Consider the following 18,544-nt stretch of genomic DNA (forward strand, 5'->3'; position numbering starts at 1 on the left):
CCTCTCAGCGGCAGAAAATGTCTGTCTAATCGTCAGTAACAGAATAGCGCTGCATAAATTATAAGAAATCCGATGGCCGCAGCTAACTCAGCAGTGCTTCGCTTTCACAGACGGTGGGGACTACGTCTAACTTTTTTTCGTCACTTAGAAAAGTAGCTCAAAGAAGGTAAGCTCCGTTGACATGATGTTAGCAAAGCTAGCTGCATAGAGACACATAAGCATTGTGATGAAAAAAAAAGTCACTCACTGCCTGAATTATTGTGCGGAGGTGTTGACTGACTTGTCGCATATATGGGACAACGCTGTGTCCAAGAAGTCCGACCGACAGAGGAGTTGTCAGTTCAGCATACGCAACAAGTTATGATAAAAATAAGTCATTAAATTATTTTCAATGATAACTATATAGATATACATGTGTTGTCATGGTTTCAAAGTGTATTTAAAGCACGGTCTGGCTGCAGCTGGAGTCAGCTACAACACGCGCCTGTGTAAAACTCACTTAACCGCTAAGTCAGGATGCCAAACAACTGTTAATAACAAAGTGTATGACGATCTACGTCATGATTCTATGTTGCTGATTAAATAAAATCATATGGTAATGACAGCGTATGCATGTCTGAGCTAAGCGTATGACTATCTGACAACGTATGCTGATCTGACAAAACACCGTGAGTTCTTGCTAAGTGTATGACGATCTGACCTGACAGAACACCCGTTCTTTGTTCTTGTAATGCTCTGTGTGCACTGCATCATTATTTTATTTAATTATATACGTTGATATTTAAATGAACAAATAACTAAAACACAAGAACGAAAGAGCACGCACAGAATGCACATTGCTCTTTGATTGTTTTTGTTCAAAGTGGCAGCTGTAATGTCTGCCATGGTGTCAGACTGCCTGGCTTCATGTACTGGGAGAGAGAGTGAAAACAGTCGCGATGAGCTCCTTCTGTTTGGTTACTTCTTGCTTGTTGCTCCTTGGTCAGGGTTCATAGTTGGGCGTTATTTACCGTCAGGGCATTGCCTCAATTGCTATGTTTAATGGTGCAGACAGTGGTGGTTTCTTACATGAGCAATATGGGCAAATGCCCAGGACGTTATCTTTTTAGGGATGGCATAAGACCATCACACATTGTAGCAGAGATGGAGTATTTAATATTGGTAAAATGTATTAAGTATTTAATATGTCGTTTTTATGGGAATATGGATCTTTCAGATCATTTTGAGAAGCAATTTTGATCATATCTCTTGGTCTCGGTCTTGACTCGGTCTCGGCTTCCCTCGGTCTTGGTCTTGACTTGGTCTCGGACCCTAAAAGTCTTGCTCTTGTCTCGGTCTCGATTCACTCTGGTCTTGGTCTTGTCTTGGTCTTGGGTTAGGTGGTCTTGAACACAACACTGCTCCCTGTGCATGCGTTGGTTTTCTCCGGGTACTCCAGCCTCCTCCCACAGTTCAAAAACATGACTGTCAGGTTAACTGGTTTCTCTAAATTCTCCCTAGGTGTGAGTGCATATTTGTTTGTCCTGTCTGTCTCTGTGTTGCCCTGCGACAGTAAACATTTTACTGCATCATTTTAATAAAAATGTTGTTAAAATCCAACCTCTTGTTTGAATATTTATTCATAAAAACAAAAAAGTCAATAAATGTCTTGTGCTACATAATTCCTAGGCAAATAATTGTTCCTAAAACAGCTTATTCTTCCAGGGTTGCAGCGGGAGACTGGTGCCCATCTGCAGATGGCGACACACAGGACACACACTCACACCCAAAAGCATTTTAGAATATTTAATTAAGCCAACAGTCATGATTTTGGACTGTGGGAAGAAAAGAAAACCCACACATGAACTGGGAAAAATGGAAACTCCATGCAGAAAGAAACCCAGATGGAGATTTGAACCCAGAGTGAAACCATGCAAAACAAAAGAAAACATTTATCAGAAACGTTATCAGAGATTGAAAAGGTAAAAATGATAAAGGGAAAAACTTTTTAAATACAGAGTAAATGTAACAACATGAATGTTTTAGCAGTTCTTGAATTTCCACAACAGAACACCACTAAAAGAACCACAAATATCATTTCAGATCTATTTTTGTGTCGTAGGTTGGAAATTATATGAATCATATAGCTCATTCACTGTTAAGCATGGTGGAGGATCTGTGATACTGTGGGACTGTTGTGAACTGCATAAAAAAAAATTATTTCAAAACTGCAGTAAAATAAGGATTTATTTCAATATTCTTAATCAAATAGCTAAACACACCCTCCTGCTTAGAGCAGAGCCAGTTTCAATTTTGTCTGTCAGAGAATGAAAAAGAAATTTAAAACCAAATCTGTAACCGAGGAAACCAACGAAAGAGGAAGGTGGTGATAATGAAGTGTGTGCTACAACTCGTTATTGGCATGTTGCTGCAACCGGAGGCGGCTGCTAAGCTGTAAAACACAGACGCTGACGGGTTTCTATCAATTCATGGATCAAAAATGGCAACAACCAACGCACAGGAGTCCGTGCTGATCCTGCAAAAACAAATAGGAAGTCTTCCGGCTGAGCCGCTGTTTGACTTTTAGGCAACATTTTCAATCTCCTGGTAAATTCTCACGCTTCCAAAATTTCAGTTTGTAGCGACAAAAAAAGAAAGAATGTCCTCTGGAAACCAGCAGAGAGGGATACTTTAAAGCAATTGGTAGCGAGACTAAAGCTAAAAATGTCTCGATATCACAAGTTGACACCAACAATGCTCTTTAACTCGCAGACATGTTTTAGCAAGTCTGTTAGTGGAGTAAAAGGTGTCAGATTAATTTAAATTCATGGTGTGTGAGGAGACTAGCGCTGTGCACGTAACTGTTAATCTAGAAGATGATGTAAGATCAGAGCCTCCTTCCTGCAGGGGGAATGAGGCAGAATGAGCAGTCACTGACCCGTAGAGTCTAAAACATGCTGTACTGTCTTCAAAATGCACAAAGACATGCAGAGTCCACTTCTAATCTGACTCTCAATGATGTTTTAGAAAATGCATTGCAGATCCCATTCAGAAAACTATTGATATTCCATGTGGTGTCCATTATAAAAAGTGTAAAAGAAGCAGCTTCACTTAGGCGCCGTTTTGTGTTTAGAGTTACTGGAAAATATTACTGATAATCAGATTTGACAGAGCCGAGCCTTCGAGCTCTCAAACCAAGGTCTCTGACCCGCTAAAGAAATAAGGGCACAACAAAATTAGGAGAGGGCGGGTCAGTTGGACTTTGCACAAAACTTAATCCAGAAAACCCAAAAAGCAACGCGGTCCGCATTATGTAATCTGAGAAAAAGAAAAGATCCTAGCAGGATAAAACGGCGAGCGAGGCGTAGGCGTCGCCGCCCACAACAAGAGAGGATTTTGGCCAAACGGAGAGAGAGAGAGAGAGAGAGAGCGCTAACAGTTTGTTCTGATTCTTCTGGGCACAAACACAGAGCTCACATTTGTTTTACACTTTATTCTCGCTGCCAGGTTTCTTAAAAGTTTGGCCGTTGTGAAACAGGGTGACTTCATTTAAAGCTTACAGGATTAAGAGGAAGTCTGAAAACTCTTGGAGAGCAGAAGTTGGTGTTTTAGCACAATTTGTGGCCAACACATCATGACCTACAGCAGGCACTGATCTATCATTTATTATCTCATGGACATTGTTCAAATAATGTGTAAATGCTGGGCCATTAAACGGCATTTCTTCTGTTTGTCACACCTTAAAGATAACCAAACACATTGTAATGTCACACAAAGTTAAACTGAGGAAACACATCAAGCTAAATTAATAAAAAAATATATAAATATCTGTATTACACTGAGATATAATATAAAAATGTTTTTAAAATATTTCTTAAAATTGTTGCCATGTCTTGACAGTATAAAAGTCAAACTGCAATCTGCAGGAATGTACAGCTCAGTCAGAAACAACCAATCAGAGCCAGGGGAGGGACTTAGCATTGATAATCATGCTTGTAATGTGTACACACTGTAGCTTTAAACAGGCCATTCATAACTTAAAGCACTGCAATGTGGGAAAATTAACTAATTTCAACAAAAAACAGTGGGTAAACATTATCTTTGTCCTTCCATTCATTCATTCATTCATTCATTCATTCATTCATTCATTCATTATCTTTCCTCTGAGTTATACATGTAAAAATTCACTCATCACAAGAGCAAGTGTTGCACCACAACCTATTAGGCTTACATCTAGCATTAAGACATCTTGAGGGATTTTGCTATGAATCAGCATGCAGCCTGTAGAAACATCTGTGACAAATTCATGGTGAACATTTGACTTTATTCTTTAAAAGTGAAATTAAAATGAAAGAGAGTTCTGACTTAAAAGGATAAAAATGTTTAGGACAAACCCCTGCTTGTTTCAGACAGTCTCTAAGTGTTTGTGTCATGTCTGGTGTTTTGCTGACTTCCGTTTCCTGGTTCAAAGGGACTGGAAACAAAGCTCAACACACCTGCTGCTCATAAACACCATCTGGTTCTACTAATATAACGGGACGAATATCTGCCAAACCTTATGTTTATTTCTACATCTGGAATCCCCACATACAAATCATAAAAGAGAATCTCAATAAGCAACAGAAACCATTGGAATATTTGTTTCACCTGTCTAAAACTGAGCAACAGCAACGTAGCTACTTTACCAGCATTCAGTGTCTGTGCACCACAAACCTGGAACAAACTTCCAGAAAACTGCAAAACAGCCTAAACACTGAATTTCTTTAAGTCAAGGCTAAAACACCACCAGTTTAGAGTTGTTTTTGAACCATAATAAATGGAAAATTGAATGACATATTTGATGTGTATTGATGATCTTGATCAAAATGTCAATGGTTTCTCAAATGATGACTTTATGTTGTTTTTATGACTTCTTGCGTTTTTAACTGCCTTGGTGCTGAAATGTAAACTCGATTGATTGATTGATTGATTGATTGATTGATTGATTGATTGATTGATTGATATCGAGGAAATGCAAGTTTACATCTTTCCTCCCTTTCTCCCTACTCAGCTTCAAAGAAGAGTGTCAAACTACTCACCTCGCACATCTGCAGCTGGAACAAGCGTCGCTCCTTCTCCATCTCCTCTGCGATCTCGGCCCCGGTGATTTCGGTGCGGATCATCCCGTGCTGCTTGGCGTGCTCCCGCTTCTCCTTCTCTATCTTTGTACTGCAGGGAAACAGAATCGGGTGTTTCCAACCGGTACTAACGAGATGTCTGCTACGGTTTACCATAGTCTACTTACAACTTAGCCTCGTAGTCCTTCCACGCTTTGTCAAAAGGCTTCTTTAAGTCCTGCAGAGACAAAGGAGAAGATCCAGTCAAGTCGGAAGAGGTCAGTTTGAGGACAGAGATATTTGTGGAGTTGGGAAACCACTCGAGGCCCAGCGATCGGCTCGTGATTCACGCCGTGAATGCCCAGTCAGGACCAAGCCCCTTCTTGAGCCCCCAACACGAGGAGTTCATGACCCAGTTACTCTCCTCATGCACCACACAAAGGCAGTGTTTATGTCTGCCAGATTTACAATTTCAAAGGAGAATTCCTCGCCTTACTCGCCCCTAACGCTCTTAATCGCAGGCACGGGGGGGTTTGGAGATGGATAGAGACTTGCTGACTCCCTCAAGAGTCCAGTAGGACGGAGTTGGGAAGACTAAACAAAGTGATGGTAAATCTTACCCCTTTCACGCCTTTCAAATCCCCCTTGAGCAGCGAGTCCAGGGTGAAGATCACATTGTGGCTGAGGCTCTGTAGCTGTTAAACAAAGCAAGAAAAACATAGTTAATATGTCACAACACTGTCAGAAGAAAATGTTTGATAGATTCCCTGGAAGACAAAAAAACAACAATGACTCAATCTAGTAAACAGATTGATTTGCCAGGATGCGATGAATGATTAAGCACAGTAATTTAATTTGCACCACAGATACATCAAAATGAAGATGCAATGCTTAAAAAAGTGTAGGAACTTTTCACTTGTTGACAGACTAATCTTCAGTCGATGGACGAGGCTGTGTGAAACGTTTACTCCTCTTAACTGGAGAGCTCAGCAGAGAAGTTAAAAAACAACGAGCTACAAAACAAAACTAAACGAAAATGAGTCAAAAATTGCCAAAGACGCCAGATGGATGATTCAGCCCACCCACACACACAAACATAAGAAACTAGTCATTTGCTGGGCTGAGTGAAGGTTCATGACCGTTTCAGCTGTGAGGTGGCAACATGCAGACAGACTTCAGATACATTTTACATAATTAAGGATAAAAAGACTTGGACATCAAGCTCTATTTATTTATTCTGGTAAGAATTGGGGAAGGGATTTTAACGTGATAAAAATTTCCACACAATTACTCTGATTTTTCCCAAGTCGGAACCTTTGTATTCGCGTGTTTCTGGTACAGCTGTAAATCTGACGCACAAGCAAAATCCGCAAACAACAGCAAAGGACAACAAAGCTGCTTCTCTTGGCTTTAGATTAATTTTTGCTCCCAAAAATGAACTGATGGGATGCTGGAAAAGACCATTATTGTGTGAAAATTGTGCTAAAAGAAGTTAGCTGTTACCTAAAATAGCATCTTAATGCTAAACATGTTGCAGCAAATACAGACACCCCCAAGGATAATGCTAATATTTTAAAGAAGTAACACGAATGAAACACTGAAACACTTGAAATATGGATAGGTATATTAGCACTTTGCACCAATATGATGGCTGAATAACCTAAATAACAAATTAAAAACAATAAGTATATTTGTTGTTCAGCTTATACGTCTATTTATTCAACAATTTTGTATCAAAATTTTTATTTTGAGAAAATTCTCGACATATGTATTGAAGTTTTGTTTATTGACTGTTAAGAATTTGTCAAGTAGTTAGACATTTATATTCACGCTCTTATTTTGAAGTTCTATCCATTTTCTTTCCCTCCTTTTTTCCCCCAATAACTATTTAAATATACAGAAACAAAACACTTACAGTAGAGAGCAAAGCATAAACAAAGACATTGTAGAACATGTAAATTATAATGTTGAAATTTAAGTGGTGCTCAACGGTTGTAGTCTCTCCCGGGCGAATATAATAAATATTAAGTGAAGTTAGCACTTTGGGATTAGCCTCCACTGAATATCGTGTTGGTTTAGTGCGCTACTGTTAGCAAAGTTAACTTTTTAGTTGGTGGTGTGCACCACTGTCCTTTCTGTAAATAAATACAGGCTGTTCTTTTTATTTGAGGATGCAGATTTGAGCAGAGATGGCCAAGAGTGTTTCTGCAAAAATTATTTATTGCAAGACATACAGCAGATATTCAACAATGACCCTGAATTAAACTGAAGGAAAGACTAGAAAGATTCTAAAGCATGCAAAATATGGGATTTGTTTGCATCAGCGATTCTTCCAAATCTCTTCAGTTTTTGACATGCTTACACTAGGTCTCTGGAAGGACTAGAAAGGCTTGATTCGTCCTGTTGCCACAGCTTGGCTCAGCAGTTCCAGCTATGAGGATCAGCAAGGTCATTTACAAGGCTACTAAGCATTTAAGTCCCTGTTGTTAGCCAAGTCCACATTGATACTAAAGGAAGTAAACAAGGCCTAATGGGCACTAATGTGCTTCTTAAGTGCCTGTCTTGCATATGGCCAACATCTAAATCAATCCTTCACAGACCGGCTGCTGACGAGCTCTTCCAGCTCCTTTTGTAAACTGTCACAAACGCTTTTTGCTTCCAAACACGCAATTCTTGGAGAGAAGACGCATTAAAACGGGTTAAATCAGTTAGTAAAATCCCGGGGACACATCCAGGACACACGCTCTCAGCCGTCGATACTCATTTGTCGTACCAGCTGCCCTCAGGGTGCAGCTATCGAAGTCTGAAAACTCGATACACTGCTGCAGATAACAAGAGTCAAACTGAGAGGGCGACTGAGAGAGATCAGGTCACTTTTCCACAATATGCTGGTTGCACAGACAGGGTTGTTTGATTTGTGTATGCACGGACACACAACCCACTCAGCTGTTCCTGCTGCTGCCAAGAGTATTTATGTTGTCTAATCTCACTGGCAGCCACACGGGAAGGGAAGGGAAGGGAAGGGAAGACCGGGATCTGGCTCTTCTTCCAGCAGGAATCACTCAGAGGGTTTAAACAGGACGCGTTACTTAACAGGAACTGCGGGAAATCCATGGCACGGAGATAAGAAGCCATCTGGGGGCACAAAAGTTTTCAACTGTGCTTTTTTTTTTTTTTTTTTTTTTTAAGAATACACTTCCACAGTGGCCTGGATTAATAATTTTCCAGGATTTCTGAAGGTCTGACTGGGTTTATAGTTTTGATGCTTCTTCCAGTCAATTCCTTTCTAGATATTTGTTTACCTGTCCATCTCTGAATATTGCTCAATGTGTGCTTACAAAGAAGGAATGTTGACAACTAGGGAACAAAAGAAGAAAACCAGATTCACAGTATCCAGGCCTGGACTGGTTCATAGGGCAGACTGGGACAATTCCCGGTGGGCTGATCGCATGTATGGCAGGCCTTTTTAGCATAAAATCAGTTTAATCTGACTGGAAATACATTCCAGATGTCTACAAATGAGACAAATTTAAGATAGTTAGAAATAATGCAACAGGAAGTGAACTAAGAGCTCCAAAGTGTAGGGAAGAATTAATTTTGTTTATTTCTATACTGAAGATATTTGTAAACTAACTTTTCATAAATCGCTCAGAGCTTATTTAAGTGAATGTTAAATAAGTCATAAGCCCATTTCAGATGTCTGGAACGTAAACGTGGTGAAGCAGATTTTTTTAAATGGCTTGCCATAGATCAGATCCACACTGATATCTATCGTCTTGTTTTGTTTTCGGAGACGCAACCTGACGTAGCACTTAGTGGAAAGTAGAAAGAGCGAGGAAACATGGAGAAGGCTAAATTTAAAGAAGCAGCAGTTGATAACTTTCACTAAAATGAGCTCACATTAGTACCATCAAATGAGGACAGTCAGTTAGGAAACCGTTCAATGAAGTCATCAGCAGGTTAAAGTTTTAAGAGAATCAGAGATGTGAAATCTGTCACAACGCTGTCAGTCCAACTCCATATCCAGTTCATATAACAAAATATCTAAAGATCCCAATTACATGTGTCCTTTGTCAAGATGTTTTTTCTGAGTAGTCATTCAGTCCAAAACATTTAGATAAGGCACAGAAAAACTTTACAAAAAAACAAGACTGCTTTTAAAGATAAGAAAAGTTCATGCATATGTAGGGCAGTCAGCTATTTCAGCTTGAAGGAGACTTTTGTACAGCTTTGATACGTTTAAAGAATGATGAGAATGTCTCAGTTTGGTGTACAAACCCATATTTAACCCACCAGTGACCCTTGACAACCAATGGGACCTAATCTAAATCCTAACCAACCTATGTAGGGTCAGACAGGAAAAACAAGCTGCATAACAACATTTGGAAAAATCTGGCTCTCTGACTGTAAATCATTGGCTTTACTGGGATGTCGAGCAGCCGGACTCACCAGGTTCTTCAGCAGGGTCGACAGCTCCTTGGTGAGAGAGGAGAACTTGACAAAAGCTGTCCCCAGGTCAGGGTTGTCCCTGCTGATGAAGTTGCTACCAAACTTATCCAGAGCATGGGCGTAGTTTTCTTCATTCTGAACATGATCTGTGTTTGAAAAAACATCAAAGAAGAGGTTAAACAGGGGTCATAAATTATCATAAAAGGTCAAGACCGGAAGCCCAGAGCTCTGAATATCATTAAAAAGTGTAAAATTCATGGAACCGTCGGGATTTCTGAAAATGTTAACAAATGAAACCCTTTTTAAAACACTCGTGACTTAAGTTTAAAACTTTCACAAATTAGTTAGCTTAATAATATAAGGTAGAAAACGCAACAAATCCCCTATCGAAGCAACTTAAAGAGAAAACGCTGCTTTTTCTGGAGAATTTAGAGACAGTGAATGTTTGGGACTTGTAGTTTTGTTACAGCATAAAAAAACATGCAAGTCCATCAACCAGAGCTACAATAAAGGAACAAATGAAGGAAATAACACACATACACATTTCAGATTAAATTAAATCTGATTTTTATATATATTTCTTTACCTTTTTAAGAATTTCTAAAGGTCTAATATGGAACTGAAGACATTTTATTAAGGCTTCACCATTGAAAGATAAACACAAAAATTCAAAAATGTCTGCAGACGAGGCCAGAGGTTTCAGGAAGAATCTCGCCTGGACTGATGAGACAAACTGAAGCTGCTATGATCAGTCAAATCAGCTTCATGCTGAAAAAAACGGCTTTGAAAGAAAACAATCCAATAACAACAATCCACATCCGTGTTTCACTTGAGTGAAACACGGATGTGGCTTGGTCTTGTTCTGGATAAGGACCCAAACATCCATGGAAAGATCTCGTTTCCAATGATTAGTGCTATTAAATATTAAACTAAGCGTGTCATTCTTTTGTCCAGGCAAGTTTAGTTTAATTCTTTGAAATATTCAATTGAAGCAATAATCAAAAACAAAGTCAGATTTATGTCGAATTAAGAAAATAAACCAATCAATTTTAAATAATTTCAGAAATTGTTGTTATTTTTGTACCATCAGATCTGCCTGCATATTTCATCAGAGCAGCAGACACACCTGGAATAAAAAAGGGAGTCTGTGTTATAATAGCAGGAATACTCATTGGACCAGTGTTTTTCTCAAGAAGCCATCTTTTTATACATTTCATGTCAGAATGAGAAGATGTGTGGTTCTCCTGGCGAACCAGCAGAATCCATCTGTATTCATCGTTAAGTTCCCAGTAGAGAACGGCTGCTTACAAACTAAAATCCAAGCAAACAGGACTAACGTTTTACATAAATTACATACAACTACATTTATTCAAACCCCTAACTTCAAATGTTCTATAGTCAATCTTGTTTGGAGGACAATAATGTTATGAATTACAGTTCGAGAACCTTTTGAACAACCAGTTTTTTCCAGTGTTTTTTCCACTTTTCATCTGAAAGGTTTAAAGTGACCAAAGGGTAAAGTTACTCCTTTCTTTGGAGAGCAAACAAACATCCAAAGCTGTCAAATTATAGGGTGGAAAGCTGCTTTCAATGACATTCAGTGGAAAACAACAGCAGATTCGTGACACAGCACTGAGAAAAACTCAGGTGTTGATTTCTGGGACAGTCTGGGCAAGAAAAACACACAATACGCCATCTGTCCTACAAAAGGCGGCTTTCCAAGTACAAACAGGGATTTTCATGCCTGCAAGAAGAAAATACATGAAGGAAGTGAATAAAAGAACCCAGACATGATAGGAGACAAAGATGTCTCACCTTGACCTGAATTGTAGATTGCCTTCACTGATTTCTTCACCTTTTGCAGAGAAGTTCGATCCTGATCCAGCGCCTGGAAGAAGAAAAAAAAAAGATTTTAAACATCTCAGGGTGGTTTCATGCTTTAGGAAAACACAGCACAGTCAAATCGAAAGGCAGCAGATATTTTCCCGATAACAAACCAAATATTTGCTTAACAATTTGGAGCTATTAAGACAGAAAGGCCAAGTGAGTAATGGAGCAGCTTTGTGCTGTTGAATTGGCAAAACAAATCAGGAGTTTTATCGCCTCAAATTAGTAGTGTTTATATCTTTGCTGTTTTAGCTGGTAATAAAATTGAAAGCAAACAGACATTGATCTTGTTGTTCACAAAAATACAACAAATGGTTTAAATGTGACCCCTGAGCTGAGGAACCCATCAGTCCCCCATAATGCTGCTGCATTCATGGGGAAAATGTCCTCCGGGTGCAAGAAGCAAGCAATGTGGCTGTTACTCAAGTCCGAAAAAATAAAACTTGGATCTTACAACTCACTTGTTCCCATCAGAAATCCTGAACCCTGATTGACACTGTAACAAGTTCAAATCTTAAGTCAAGATAAATATAAGCTGGACTAAAGGATTTGATCAAAATATTCAGTCTTTTTTCAGTTCCAGCTGCTCCTCTTATTTGTAACTTTTACTCAGATCCATTTTTCATTTCCCTGAAAGGCTCTCAAAAAAAACACCCTTGTTTATTTAGGTGCTGCATCCTCATCTGTCGTTCTGATTGTCGAGTATTTTTCTGTTTCTGAAGAGTATGACATTGTGATATAAGTATTTTATGTCTTAAAATGGACCAAATAAAGACATTGAGCCCATTTATTAACTTGGCTAAATACAGTAAAGTCATTCAAGAAAGAATTACTTGTTTCTGACCATAAATATTTAGGAAATAGTATGCTATATTTTAAATAAACCAAGCAAGCGAGCCTCCTTTTTCTGATTAAAATTTTATGGCTTCTTAAACGCATCTTTAAACAGGATTAAAATTGTTAAGAATCTTTAAAGGGGTGTTAAATGGTTGTAAGTTATTAAGCAGCTGTGTTTCTGATCTGGAAAAAACTGACAACAATGCTGTTGGCAGGCATCTAACTCCAAGATTAATCACCTGTAAAGGCAGCAAGCAGATCCCCTGTCAGACTGGACGCCATGATTCTGCATGGTGTCTATTAATCTGCTCTCTCACTGCAGCTGAGATAATTGGGTGGCTTGTTATTCAACAGCAACAAATGTCTCCGTTACCTGCTTCTGCTCAAGGATTAAAAATGCGAGTGTGTAATGTTGGTTTTGTGGAATTATTTATTCTAACAGTGCAAATATCCACTAATTCGAACAACAGGGAATGAAACCAAAATGATGATAAACACATGCAGAAGGACCTTTACTGCAAGGTCAAGCTGTGGAGAACACACACACACACCGAGAGAGGCACACAACAATGCCCTAATTAAATTTAACAACGTAATTAAGTCGCCCTTGGCCTTCCTTGGACAGTTTTACACAGCTCTTCTCCAATTATGGCAGCAGTAGTTCACCGCCGCAGGGCTCTTTCTACCAGGGCCGAGCCCTTTGATCCCGCGGCAAATGGAAACGGAGTTTGATGCCACATAAATCCTCCATTAGACCTGTTACATGGCTACATGATCTGTGTCTTAGACCCAAATATACCTGAACATATGTGAATAAATAATCATACACGTAGAGATTAAACAATCAGAATCCTACGGTTCATTTTAAGGGTATTTTCACATAGTCTGGTAGAGTCGGTTTGATCGGGGATCAAAATTGCAACATTTGTTGCATTTTTAGATGCTGCGGTTCACTTTCACACTGTCAAACGAACCAAACTCTTTGAAAAACCTGTTCCCCTCCTCGCCTGTGGTGGCGCTGAACCAAGAACTACTGCATGAAACGACATGAAAACCTCTGAAGAAAACATCGGCGCAACTTCCTTCTGCACAAAATGTAAAAAATAATTGAGTAGCGTCAGATTTAGCAGGATTAGCTATTTCTCTCGTTAGCGGCAGACACACCAATGAATGCTTTAATATTCATTAATAAGTACAATAGAAACAGTCTCAGAAATACTGCAGAAACATCTACAGTCTTCCTTATTTAAGGAAAATAAATGAGTCCTGGACTGGCTGCTTTGCAAACGAGGTATTCCAGCTTCCCAAGCTGTATTTTCTTTTGAATATTTTAGATATGCTCTACAAAAAATCCAATGAAACAACAGGTGAGTCCACTGGGCTCCCCATAATTGTTGCCATTTCCATTATTATTTCAGACCTCCATTAAAAAGCAAGCTTCATTACGTTTTTTGCATCCGATTGCATTAAAACCTTCAGACATCTTTGCAATTAAAATACAGAAATGCTTTGTCCCCAAAGAGGATTTAAAAAAAACAAAGCTGCTTGACTTGCATATTAAAATGCTTTCATGAGACTTTTCCCCAAACTGTTAGAGGTTTTACAGTCTGACCTGCCTCCATCTGAATATGAACCAACAAGAACAGCACTTAGGATGAGTGAACAGTTCATTCACCTTTAAATCAATTAGTGGGGTACCGCAAGAATCATTAACTCACTAAATGTTAGTTCACAAAGTTTGGTACCTGGGCCAATGATTGCCATGTACTGAATGGAGAATAGTTATCAGGACCAAACTAGAAGAAGAAATTGGTCAAATATATTTAGATTACTGAAATATTTAAAGTGGGTGGCAATCGTCCAGCAGCTATTTGCTAATTTTTATTCTTCTGAGGCAGAGCTGTTTGTACCAAAAATCCCTTACAGATGCCTTCAAAACTTAAAAAAATACACATGCAAGATAACCAATTAATCAGGAGACAAAAGTGAAAGGCTTGAATCTGTCTCAACATAAGCCCAATTGACTAAAGAAACACCATTAAAAAGACAAAAATATAATTTATCAAGAACAACTACAAGAGGTATGAATACTTTTCAAGGTATTGTTAATATGTACTGTAGGCAGCGCAAATATCCTTGCTTAGGACAACAAATGCATAGAGCAGCAGTCATCTGAGGCAGGCTCCATCTAAATGCGGTTTGTCGTCATGTTGGGTATGTGCTGCAGCAACCGCCACACCCTCAACAGCTGACACATCCACGAGCAAACCGTGCTTCCTCAGGGTCACCGTTAATTCACAGTTTACAAAGGATTAGACGTCTAATTAGGTTTTAGGGTTGCTTTCTTTTCATTAATGGATCAAATTCTCTCAATAAGTGTTTTGTATTTACTCAGGTCAACTTCTTTCATCTTAAAATAAATTTGATTACCGAAGTATTTAAAGAGGCAGTATTATATATTGTCCAGCCACATTCTCAAGTAACTGTTACCTTCAGTTGCTATAAAAATGCTGTATATACATATGGCTTTAAAGAAAAGTGACTTTGTAATTTAATGTCTTGAAATTGGGTCTCTGCCTCTTTAAACACTCCAGCTCTTTTTGAAACGCTGCCTTCAGGAAGTCATCACTACATCACTTCTCTATTAACCCTTTAACAACATTTTTTAGTAGCGTTGCATTGAGAAGTAGCTCGTATAATGAGCTGATGTGCAGTTCCACCAGGTGTTTGCTAATTGCTGCTGGCTAGTCTGAAGGAGCTGGATGGCGGTTCTGTAAGGCAGAAGTTTGGAAACTGCATCTGTAAGGAGGAGCTGGGTCTCAAAAGCGAGGCTAGGTCCACCCAGGCATTTTTCACAGCTGAATGGTTGCCATGGAGATTAAAGGATTTCTCAAACATGCATGAAAGAATCAGGGATGTTTCTGATGAGGAAATAACAGCATAACATTACGTAAAGCTCATAAAAGTTGATTTTACATAATACTGGCCCTTTAAGTGAGACAAAAAAAAACAACAACAGGAGAAATCTGTAGACGGGAAATTACTTTTTTGTGAAAAATAGAATCCAAAATTATTAATAATCAACAACGGAACTATTTAATGAACTTGTCTTGTGTGATTCATTGAATGAGGGTCAGATAATATAACATTAAATAAAAATAACCCAAGCCTAGACCCACAGAGTGACCAAAGCAACCACTGAGGTTAATGGATCCAACTTCCTGGATCCTGAAGACTGCCAGTCATGCTCTGTAGGTCAAAGCTTCAGAGGGGCTCAAGTGACTGGAGGTTTTTCTCCATTTTATGCTTCCTGCCCCAGGTCTTATCCTCCCGCAGCAGCCCTGCCGCTTCCCCTGCAGCCGTCCTTTCTGACGGGAAGCAGGAAGCATCCAGGCTCGTCACTGTCCTGTTCCGGATCAGCGGAGCTCCGTCCACCGACACCAGCTGCACTCTGCTGACAACCGAGGAACAAAAACATCACACTCTTGACTCCCGCCTCTCCTCGACGACATTCGTCATCGCTTTGGTGGACCGCCTCGCGTGTCAGTCCAGCATTCTTTACCCCGGAGGCCGCAGGAAGTCGCCCTGACCGAGCGGTGAGCTCTGCTGTTTGTCAGCAGCTCTCTGGAACCCACATGTACCAACGTGGCAGATTTTACTCTCACAAATCAGCAGAATGGACTCAAAGATCCCCGAATTACACAAATGCAAACAACTTCCGAGAAGGAAAAAACAGGAAGGCGTACAGTCATCAAAGGACTTCCACAGAAAAGGAAATGACTGCAGGGACATTTTTATACCAGAGGTCAAAGGGAACACTTTTAAAAAATGCTTTCTTTTCATTTTCTTTCGTATTGAGATCCTCTAAATAACAAAAACAAACTGGCTTGTTTCCATGTTCCCAGCAGTAAACCTAAGTCTGATTATGACATCTTACAATGATGGGAAAACACTGTATGAGGACAGAGTTTGTTTGTTTGCCAAGTCACTTTGACTGTCTGTCGATGGTGTCTATGTGGCATGACTCGAGCAGGAAGGGCGGGGAGCCGTTTTCATTGGCAGGAAACAAATGCACATCCCTTTTCTCTGGGCCAGACTGATCTGCAAGTGAAGGTTGGAGGAAAAAGTGAGAGGAGGCGTAATTTTTCCAAAAAAGAAGCCGAGATCTGATGGTGTATTCCTCACACAGAGGGAATGAAGTATCGACTGCTGGTGGTTTAGGGTTTGGTTAGGAGCTGTATCCACCGGACCACATGACTGATGTAGTGTCTCAGACAAGCGGGATAAAGCTGGGCTCGATCTTTTTCCACAACATCTAAAAAAAAAAACCTGCCAATCTCCAACAACAGCCAATAGATCAAACCTATCACTCTGAATAAACGGCAACAAATTACGTCTCGTAAAATCTTCAACAGCTGAATCCATCATCAGGGTTTATGTGCTTTCTTCATGCCAAACTTTCAGACATTTCCACACTTAATAGTCCAGAGAATAAAATACAGATGACTACATTTCCACAGAGGTAATAATTTATACGGGACTTATTATGAAAAATTCACATTTTGCACATTTTCGTTCTCCAGTTTTTGGGTCTCAAATGTTTCTAAAAACAACAACACAAAAACACCCAGCTGTTTTTTGGCATGTTAATATTTTTTGGTGTCAGGAAAGACATTTCAAAAAGCTCCTGATTGTTCAACAGGCACTGTGCAGTTACCTAGCAACCCCTGCCGAACCCTGCTGGGTTACCTAGCAACTCAAACTGAACTCCAGCACAGTTTGGGTTGCTAGGTAACTGCAGTAAGTAGTTTCACCCTCCAGAAACTACTTACTTCACTTTTGTTGGTTATGCAGGAGGCTCTACTAATGCTTTTCAAAGATGTACGGATGTATAATTGAACATCTGTTTTCAGCCGTTTTCAAGTGCGAGTGTAAACGTTGAGTTGGGGATGGCGTGTCCAGCAGCAGCTTATTCGGATTTAAGGTGACAGGACGCCTAAAACAGCTCATTCTGAAAGGAGCTCAAAACAGGCAGAACCGACAAGATTAAAATCTTATCATGTAACGATAATGATTTTGTGCAAAAAAAAAAATGCAACAAACATGTTTTTCATAGCCCATAGGCCTCTCCTGACCTGACCAAGGAATACGTAACAAGTCACCTTTAAATTTTAAATTTGCAAATATATATATAGCAAATATTTATATAATGTTGATTCCAAATGGAAATTTAAGACATATTGCAAAAACAAACATAAATGCAAATGACATATGTTCTACTTCAAACCTTCTTTGTTAGCAAAACACAGTCAGGTTCAGTTTGTAATGACAAAATAGTTTCGGATGGATTTTTTTTGGTCAGAGGACATTAAATTAAAAGTTCAAACAAATATTTTCCACATTTTTTCCAGTCTTAAATACTTGAATCAGGTTACATACCTTTCTAATCTTTTATCATATTACAAAACAAATGAAAGTATTCTTAATAATCTTATAATTTATATCATTTTTGAACTACATATAATTCATAATGCAATGATTGTTATTACAGAGAGAGAAAAGTCAACATTGTGTTGCCTCCCTGTGGTCAAAGCTCCATTTTCATGTGGCGAACACACACATTTACTAAAATGTCAGACAACGAAGCCCAAACCACAACCACATTTCTGAATTTCCTCTTCCCAGTTGGTTTGTTAATCGACTACAGCAGTCTTTTATCAACAAATAAGTTGATTCTGTTTTTAATTAACAATAATTTGACAACAGTGATATAATTTTGTATGTTTTGTGCACCACAACGTCTTGGGAAGATTTGATCACTGCTTTATTCAAGCTACCATGAACCGATAGTGCAGACATCACCTTTAACGCCATCCCCAATGAAAAACATGGCGATTAATGCAGCTAAATACAGGGAAATCACTGAGGAAAACCAGTAAGAGGCACTGAAACCATTCACACTGGGGTGGACGATGACCCAAAACTTACAGCCAGAGCCACAATGGCTCAAAGTCTTTTCCACCTTTAACGGACCACAGTTTCATCATGGTAAAAATGAGCCTTTCAGTGATGATAATGCTACAAACAAGTATGGATGCTACAAACAATTCAACATGTACCTGGAACAACAAGGAAACACATACAAAACCCAACTGCTTGGAAGACGCACAAGAATGCAGTCGTGTTCAGAAAGTTCAGTGAAAAAAATGTTAAAACGTTGTCATGTTTGACAAAACTTTGCATGGCTTTGTTTATAAGATATAGCAAAAAGAACAACGTGAAGATGAACCGCACTA

At 39.2% G+C, this 18,544-nt stretch overlaps 1 protein-coding gene across 7 annotated transcripts in view; it reads right to left on the reverse strand.

Annotated features, from left to right (window-relative positions):
• The window catches only part of asap1b (ArfGAP with SH3 domain, ankyrin repeat and PH domain 1b), a 65,393-nt gene that overhangs the window by 32,702 nt on the left and 14,147 nt on the right, over window positions 1–18,544 (reverse strand). For all 7 annotated transcript variants that reach the window (XM_017301862.2, XM_081601748.1, XM_008396644.3 and 4 more), the window contains exons 2-6: window positions 11,340–11,412; window positions 9,525–9,670; window positions 5,696–5,770; window positions 5,264–5,313; window positions 5,058–5,187 (exon numbers count right to left, since the gene is read on the reverse strand). In XM_017301862.2, the coding sequence (XP_017157351.1) occupies window positions 5,058–5,187; window positions 5,264–5,313; window positions 5,696–5,770; window positions 9,525–9,670; window positions 11,340–11,412 (474 nt within the window). The remainder of the gene's footprint in view (window positions 1–5,057; window positions 5,188–5,263; window positions 5,314–5,695; window positions 5,771–9,524; window positions 9,671–11,339; window positions 11,413–18,544) is intronic.

This window comes from Poecilia reticulata, chromosome 20, assembly GCF_904066995.2.
Source record: "Poecilia reticulata chromosome 20, P_reticulata-male-v2, whole genome shotgun sequence".
In the NCBI taxonomy this organism is placed as follows: domain Eukaryota; kingdom Metazoa; phylum Chordata; class Actinopteri; order Cyprinodontiformes; family Poeciliidae; genus Poecilia; species Poecilia reticulata.